At 47.9% G+C, this 8,147-nt stretch overlaps 1 protein-coding gene across 1 annotated transcript; it reads right to left on the bottom strand.

The window, feature by feature from the left end:
• Positions 1-228: 228 nt before the first annotated feature.
• On the bottom strand, positions 229-5,912 carry krt5 (keratin 5). The gene is made up of 9 exons (XM_036532930.1): positions 5,230-5,912; positions 3,177-3,385; positions 2,840-2,900; positions 2,633-2,728; positions 2,285-2,449; positions 2,040-2,165; positions 1,652-1,872; positions 1,421-1,491; positions 229-1,068 (listed from the first exon to the last, which is right to left on the bottom strand). The coding sequence occupies exons 1-9, from the start codon at positions 5,800-5,802 to the stop codon at positions 839-841; spliced, it is 1,752 nt and encodes a 583-aa protein (XP_036388823.1). The 5' UTR covers positions 5,803-5,912; the 3' UTR covers positions 229-838.
• Positions 5,913-8,147: the final 2,235 nt, after the last annotated feature.

The raw sequence follows: 8,147 nt of genomic DNA, 5'->3' as shown, positions 1-8,147 counted from the left end.
CTCTTCAATGGGAGGGTCACCGCTTAGTTTCTAACTCAGAAAGACTGCTTTTGTTGATACAAAACACAACCAAGCTTAAGGCGGAGAGGACAGAGGCCTACAGATTCTGAGGTCATACTGCCACTTGTCTCTCCTCTGTCTCAGCTTTTGGAGGAGAAAAACACAGGGCTATTACCAGACTTTTTCTGCTTTTTTACTCTTTAAATGCAACAGGACGGGGTGTTACTGTGGTACTGTCACCCTTGCTGTTGCAGAGACTGGGTAGCACTGTCTTTTTCTCATTTTTGTGTTCTGGAGCAGCAAACAAGCAGCCAGGCTGATAATAAGGGATCTGACAGGATTCATCACGGCTGCTTGTCTCTCATTCTCTATTTCTTTTTTGAAATCAGATATACGTAAGTGAAGGAAGGCTGTTTTAGAAAGAAAATGGTACACGCACACAAAAATAAACAAACAGAAAGATAATACTTGACATCCCATTATATTGTGGTTTCTGTTAGTTCTGATTCTTTGAATGAGCAAGGAAGTGCAGGAGAGCCATCTATTGATCCCGGTCACAGTCCATGACCTGAACTGAGTCTGATTTTTTTTTGTCTGTTCATATTTTTTTTCCTAAATGCAATGAGCAAGTGGTTCACTGAATTGTATTGAGTGCTTGTGAAATATATAAAAGCCCTTTCCAGGTTTGGAGGGACCAATAGGTGCCCTGTACTCAGCTGGTGAAAGTAGGACCAATTGAGCGAAGGTCAGGACTATTCCCGATTATGGAGAGGTGTGCTAGGCAGGTTCTGAGGGAGGAGAGGAAAGGGGGAGGGAAGGAGGGAGGAGGGTGTTGTCTTTAGTAAAGGCGTCTGGAGCTGGAGACCACAGCGGACCGGGACATGGAGATTCCCCCTCCGATGCTGCTGGCCCCGAAGCCTCCGCCGCCTCCGCTCATGGAAATGCTGCTGCCGCTGCCGTAGCCAAATCCACCGCCGCCGCCGCCGCCACCTCCGCCACCCAGAGCCAGGGACATTCCGCCGCCCGATCCATAGCCGAAGCCACCTCCAGCGCTCTCCAGGCCGTATCCTGCATGCACAGAGGTGAGTTCGTCACACAACGGCTCCTGAGGACGACCCTCCAAACCACCCCCATCGTCAGCCTGTTGCTTCCTCCTCAGGAGGCTATTCTGTGTCTAATGCCTTTTTGTTGTGTTTTATTTTTTTAACAGAGACATCAAATTTCTTTCTGCAGGTCTTTGAAGCTCAGAGAAAGGAAGCGGACAAATCGATCATTGATCCAGCTACTTATAGCGAATGTCTTGTCCATGTTGAACTGGACAGATTTCTGAACAGAATGAATACTTCACAGCAGTGTCCTAATCTTCGCCATGAATGCTGGTTAATCTCAGAGTAAGTCATTTATAAAGTGGGGTACTCACCACCGCCGCCGCCGCCACCACCGCCAGAAGACTGAACATGGATAGTAGCAGTTGCTCCACCAGAGGACAGTCTTTGGGAGAGATTTGAAAAGGCTTTTTACACAGCAGTTTGAGGCTGATGGGCATTAATCATTAATTAATGTTCAAGTCAACAAAGCCTCTGTCTTCTTTCCTGTTTCCCCATTAAAAAAAATATATGGCTACTACTACTACTGCTACAACCCTGCTCACCTGATCTCCTCTCCTTCCAGCAGCTTCCTGTAGGTGGCGATCTCGATGTCCAGGGCCAGCTTGACGTTCATCAGCTCCTGATACTCACGCACCTGGCGGGCCATGTCCTGCTTGGCTCTCTGCAGGGCTTCCTCCAGGTCCTTGATGCGGAGCTTGGCATCTTTCACTGCCAGCTCCCCGCGTTCCTCGGCCTCAGCGATCTGGGCCTCCAGGGTGGTACGCTATTGCAAACAGGAGGGCTTCAAAGGAGTGTCTTTTGTGCCACCGTATGACAGTTAGCAGGCATTGAAGGACACTGCAACACTTGCAGCAAGGGATTCTCACCACCTTTGTATTTCAGAAGCCCTACGGATCCTCTAAAAGTAACAGCATGAGCTCGATGTCTCACCTGTGCCTTGACGGACTCGATCTCGTTCTGCAGACGGCTGATCATGCGGTTCAGCTCGGCAATCTCGGCCTTGGTCGAGCGCAGATCATCACCAAATTTGCCCGCAGAGGTCTGCATCTCCTCAAACTTGACAAGGTGAGAGAGAGAAGTGGAACATGTCAGAGATCCTCCAGACATCTATCCTTCTTCGCTCAGGCTTTGACTGCCAGCAGAGAGGGATGAGATGTGGAGATCTTAAAGCTCACCTTCTGCTTGTACCATGTCTCGGCTTCGGCGCGGCTGCGGTTGGCGATGTCCTCATACTGGGCGCGCACTTCGGCCACGATGGCATCCATGTCCAGGTTGCGGCTGTTGTCCATCTCCACTATTACTGAGGTGTCCTTGATCTGGCCCTGCAGCTCACGCAGCTCCTGAAAAGGGAGAGGATAAGAGGGAGAGAGAAAAAATGAGTTAGGACCTGCGGTGATCACAGAAAGAAGAAGAGATGTATTTGCTGACAGTGAAAGTATTCATGGAAACATTGCACAGAATAGAGGAGGCTGTAAAGATCATGCCTCAAGCTGCCTTGGGGTTTTGCCACGAGCGGAGCTTACCTCTTCATAGATGGCCCTGAGGAAGTTGATTTCATCCTGAAGAGCGTCAACTCTGGCTTCCAGTTCTACCTTGGTCATGTAGGCACCGTCAACGTCCTGAAAGAGAAGAGTTGGATTCACAGAGGGGGCTTAGGCTAATGCCACTTGACGTTGGATGAAAAACTGAAGCGTTGGCTGAAAAAAACAGATCTAGTTAAAGTGTTTTACCTTCTTGAGCAGGACAAATTCATTCTCCACTGCAGCTCTCTTGTTGATTTCATCTTCATATCTGCAGGAGTAAATCAAAGAAATTTTGCTTTATTTACTTGCTTTACTTACTATTAGGAACCAGGCAAAACCTCTGCTTGTTAAGAGGTACAAACTGTTGCCATCTGAGAAACTCAACCTATGACTTCACCTGAAAAATTGCATTGCTTGCTCATCTTGACTAATGGGTGGATTCTCACAGAAGTAAAGCGCTGGTGGTGAGTAGAGATCAGCTCCCATTCAAGTCAAATCTGAACAGGATTATTGGTACATGACTGATGGGACTGTCATTACTCACTTGTTCTTGAAGTCCTCCACCAGGCCCTGCATGTTCTTCAGCTCTCCCTCCAGCTTGACCTTCTCATTGCCCAGGTTGTCCAGTTGTCTGCGTAGGTTTGCGATGTAAGCCTCGAACATGCCATCAATGTTGGAGCGGGTAGTGGTCTGGTCCTGGAGCAGGCTCCATTTGGTCTCGAGCATCTTGTTCTGCTGTTCCAGGAAACGTACCTGTGGGTGGGGAGAGAAACCATCGCAGGGGTTACACGAGAATAATATGGGGATAAAAACTTAGGATGAATAAGAAATTTCTTGTTGTTTGTTTTGACTACTCATTAAAAATTAAGCCACTCATTTTAATTTGTCTTGCCCCTGGGTATAACTGCTCTGTGCCACACCCTCAGCAGAGGGATGGGCTCATTCTGGCTGCTCTTTCAGTTCTGGTTGGCTGTTGCCAAGGTGTTGCTGCAGGGGTTGGGCAAACATGATGAATTCCACAGTTAGCTGTTGTGGCTGGAGGAATCTTTGAGAGAGCTCTTTGTGAACCATCACATAAACTATCGCAAGTTTTAAACATGTCCTGACTGTTCTTGCTCACATCTAACGTTCTCAAAAAATTCCTTCAACTTGACATAGCTGGGAGGGATATGGGCAGGGCCCAGGGCACACCCATAGAGGTGTGGCAGCACAGATCTGAGCAGTCTTGCCTAGACTTGCCACACCTAACCAAACTGTTGGAAAAAAGCCAATGGCAATTACCCCATTCCCCTTTGAATCATTACACTGGGTTTTAATTAATTCATGTGTTAGATCCTAATCTTCCTCTCCACTAATAACACCTTGAAGAAGACATTGAAAAAGTATGCAGTTACAGAATATTTTCCTGCCCATCCTTCATGCTGCAATATCTTTTAAAAGAAAGATGCTGTAACAATATTGAAGGCTTCAATGATGGCTTATTCCTACGCTTAAAATTACACACTGAATGATCTGCTTTCACATACTGCCTCCATGTAAAAGGATACGTTCATTCATCTTTCCCATGAGCAAAGGTGTGGTTCGCAGCTGCACGACAGCTGACTACGCATTTTCACAGCAAAGGTGTGGCTGTTTTCTTTTTTCCTGCTTTTCCTGTGTAGTTTTGCCAGGAGATGCGGCCTTTATTTTAGGGTAATGTGTGTTGTTTATTGTGTTCTCTAGGGACGGCAGAAGAAAGCGTCTGAGGCGAGGGTGAGGGCGAGGGCATATCGGGGGCCCCTCCTTGGTGGAGGCTGCTGAGTTGGACTCAGCTCGCATCTGAAAACGGCTAAGCACGGCATACAGTTGTCTGGTTCTGCCCACCTATGAGGTATGGAGAGATATTTGCCCCCTGGCTATTTAAACAGAGACAGAGAGAACTGGCTGCCTGGGAACAGGTGATAACCTGATCTCCACCCTTATTTAGATAGCAGCAGCAGTCACAGGATCTGGCAAGGCTAGGGTTTCCAAACTCATCCAAACTCACCCCCCCCCCCACGGACACAGAGACCTGAGATAATTACTATGCATTTGGTTGCCAAAGGAAATACTCCGGGTGCTTTCATATTTAATGCAAACTTCAGATACTGCTTCCAGCCCTCGAATGAAGGCAAACAAAAAAGTGTTTCAGTTGGTCTCTGTTATTTTGTAATCACTCTTTTCCAGATCTTATCTTTGACATTCTGCAAGCTCGGGGGTGGTTAGATCAATGGTTTCAGATCAGCGGTTGTGAAATGTTTAAAAAGTTGTTCCAATCGACCAATTCGACCAATTGACTGGTTGCCAATTAAAAGAGTCTATATGTGAAGCTCAGTAACAACAGCACACGGCAAACAGCCTTTGCGACACATCAGCCATTAATCAATTGAACAAACCAGACTTCTCCAAGTGGAAAATAAGTAGTTTGCATTTTATACTCTAAAACAGATCAGGCATGATAATTGTTTTTTGACAGCACAGATTACAGCCTGATCGTCCATCCTTTAGCCTGCCAGAAGCAGCAGTCCTGGGCCCTTTGATGACAGCAACAGAGGTATTGTGTGAAAAATGGGACTGACCTTGTCGATGAAGGAGGCGAAGCGGTTGTTGAGGGTCTTGATCTGCTCCTTCTCCTGGGTGCGGACGACCTGGATGTTGGGGTCGATCTCCAGGTTCAGGGGGGCGAGCAGGCTCTGGTTGACTGTAACAGCTGTGATGGGGGCCACAAAGCCGCCGGCACCGCCACCGAAACCCCCGCCCAAACCGCTACCGAAACCCAGCCCAATGCCAGCACCGCCGCCGTAACCCGCACCCAGTCCCAGTCCCAGTCCCAGGCCGCCGCCGCCGCCACCGCCGCCTCCGCCGCCACTAATGCCGTAGCTGAAGCCGCCGCCACCACCACCGCTGCCCATTCCGTACCCGCCACCGCCCGCAACAACCGAGCGCCTGACCGAGGAGGTGCTGATGCGGCTGCTGCCAAGGGGGGCGGCGTGGGCAGAGGCGCTGGTGAAGCTCCTCCTGATGCTGCCGCCGCCGCCGCCGCCGCCGCCGAAGCCGCCGCTGGAGCTGAAGCCAGAGCTGAAGCCAGAGCTGAAGCCACCGCCGCTCATGCTGCCCCCGCTGCTGAAGCTGGTTCTGGTTACAGAGGTCATGGTGAGACGGAGTGGGGTGTCAGAGGGAAAAGAAGAGAGAGCACAGAGAACGAGGAGCAAGGGAGCTCACTTAGAAGGACAGTCAGATCCCTCTGAGTGACAGTCTGCTGCGGGCGGCCGCTTAAATCTATCCAGCTCAAGGAGGGGGGCGGGGGCCCACCTGCCCTTTCGCTGCCCTGGCCCCACCCACCACATTTACCTGTCACTGCTGGAGGGATCCTCCCATGTTATTGGACAGGTACAGAGGTAGTGTAAGCAGATCAGGCCTAGTTCTCCCAGAGGCACACAGCGAGATAAAAAACGGAGGGGGGGGGGGTGTACTCCTGGAGGAAGGGTGGGGAAGCAAAAATGCAGTCAACCTGTGCCAGGTTTTTACACTGCTCCCTTTCCCATATGTCTGCAGTGGTTAATCTTTAATACTCTTTTTGTACAGTCATAGCACATTTGTTTAAGAATTTTCACTTTTGTACCTGCAAGCGCTCTTCTGAGTGGACAACAGACAACAGCAAGGGGACTGAATGAAAAGAAATATAGATATATATAAGTCAACACTGCATTGAGAAGAATTGTTAATTGCATGCTCCAGTACAGCCCAAGCCTGCCTTGATTCAGATATTGTGCATTGTGATGATCTGGAAGAATTATGTTAAACATACATTAAATTACATTACATTATTATTATTGTTATGTTAGCAGATGCTCTTATCCAGAGCTACTTGCAAAGGTTACAATTTTAAGCATTTATTCAGATGTGTATTTGCTGAGGCAGGTTAATTACCTTGTCCATAGTACAACGGCAGTGCCCCAGCAGGGAATCAAACCAGCAACCTTTCAGGTACAAATTCTGCTCCTGACCCTGATGATCCCCAGTGTTCCACTTTTACTGCATTCATGCACTGGTGCTGTACCTCATACTCCGTCTAGGTGGCGATGTCATGCCATGGGCAGCTGTGTCTGACTCCTTTGAGAAGGCTTGCAGTCCATGGCCAATGCCTCTGAGTTTTAGTAAAGAGAACAAATTAAGTTGCAAATGAACATTTTTCATAAGGAAGTGTTATTGCAATATTACAATATTGTTCTTACATCACAGTTTCAAATAACTGTATGGAGTGAAAACAGACAGATGGCATTGTTTGTAGGAGGCAAACTGCAACGATGCATTCATAAAGTCTTATAGTATTGCACCTAATGCTTTCAATGCACTTGTCCTGTAATGGGGATTATTGCTAATGTTTCGCTGCATTTACACAGTATGTGCAGCACATGAAATAGCTCACTGTGTATAAGGTGTAATCTGAAGTGGAGCCCAGCAATGGTAATCTAAAATGTGACTGAAAGGCTGAGATGAACTTTTCATTTGTGAAGAATGAAACATTTTTTAAGATTAGCACAAACACAATGATGAGGTCATCCTAGTACTGGTTCAATGGGCGAGCGCAGTCTACCCTTTACTTTTCAAGAAAACCTGTTTCAGTCAGCCTTCTGTCTTTCTGTTTCATGGGATCAAACAGGGGAGATATTCCTAAATAAAATGTATCAAAGGGGTGGGAATCTGTCCTGACTTGTCGCTGCATGTGGTTTAATTGCAATCTGCTGGTCGTAAATGCTGTTTTCCATGCAGAGAGGCGGGGCAGTGGGGGATTGGGTGTGGCACCTGTGGAAGGCGTGGGAGGGAAGAGAGTATGAAGCACAGAGGTGGAGGAAGATCTGTGGGAGTCACATGTACTGGTAATCTCACTCTCCATCTCTCCCCTACACCCCACCCCCCTCTCTATTCCCCTATCCCTTTCTCTGCCAGCTTGTATTTCCTTGTGTAAATAGTTGTAAAATCAAACTGAATCAAACTAGCATGAATGAATGAAAACAGACATAAAAGGAGGGAGAGACAAAGTGGGGTGAATGGGAGGAAAAGGAGAAAGGCATTAGAAGTTCTCATGTGCTGTACATAAAATTGTATTAGCGAACCAGGCATGCTCATGCATACTTGCACATATGCGCACACACGTCCATGTACATGTGCGCATATACACAGGTGCATACACATGTGCACACACACACACACACACACAGACACACATGCAGACACACACAGGTTTAGCAGTGCGAGACCCTCAAGAGACCCCATTCCTACATATTTGCACTGAACAGCAGCTCTGAAGTTTGGCTGAGGACAAGGGCTATGAAATGAAGCACTCACCAAAAGGAGAGGAAATTCCCCTGCGGCAGCACAATAACTGCAACAAACAGGCTAGAGACTATAGCATGCTATGACCACACTGTAGCGAGTGTAAGGTAGCACAAAGGTAGCATTGCCAGGTGACATCAACGGGGGAATCCATTTGAAC

This window comes from Megalops cyprinoides, chromosome 7, assembly GCF_013368585.1.
Source record: "Megalops cyprinoides isolate fMegCyp1 chromosome 7, fMegCyp1.pri, whole genome shotgun sequence".
Taxonomy (NCBI): Eukaryota; Metazoa; Chordata; class Actinopteri; order Elopiformes; family Megalopidae; genus Megalops; species Megalops cyprinoides.
This window is presented reverse-complemented; position numbering and strand designations above follow the sequence as displayed.

Excerpts from the sequence above, each read along its gene's own strand:
- krt5 (XM_036532930.1), bottom strand. The coding sequence starts at position 5,802 with ATGACCTCTGTAACCAGAACCAGCTTCAGCAGCGGGGGCAGCATGAGC. Across the intron at positions 2,450-2,632 it reads TCAGGGCCATCTATGAAGAG|GAGCTGCGTGAGCTGCAGGG; the intron begins GTAAGCTCCGCT and ends CTCCCTTTTCAG. Across the intron at positions 1,873-2,039 it reads TCGAGTCCGTCAAGGCACAG|CGTACCACCCTGGAGGCCCA; the intron begins GTGAGACATCGA and ends TGTTTGCAATAG.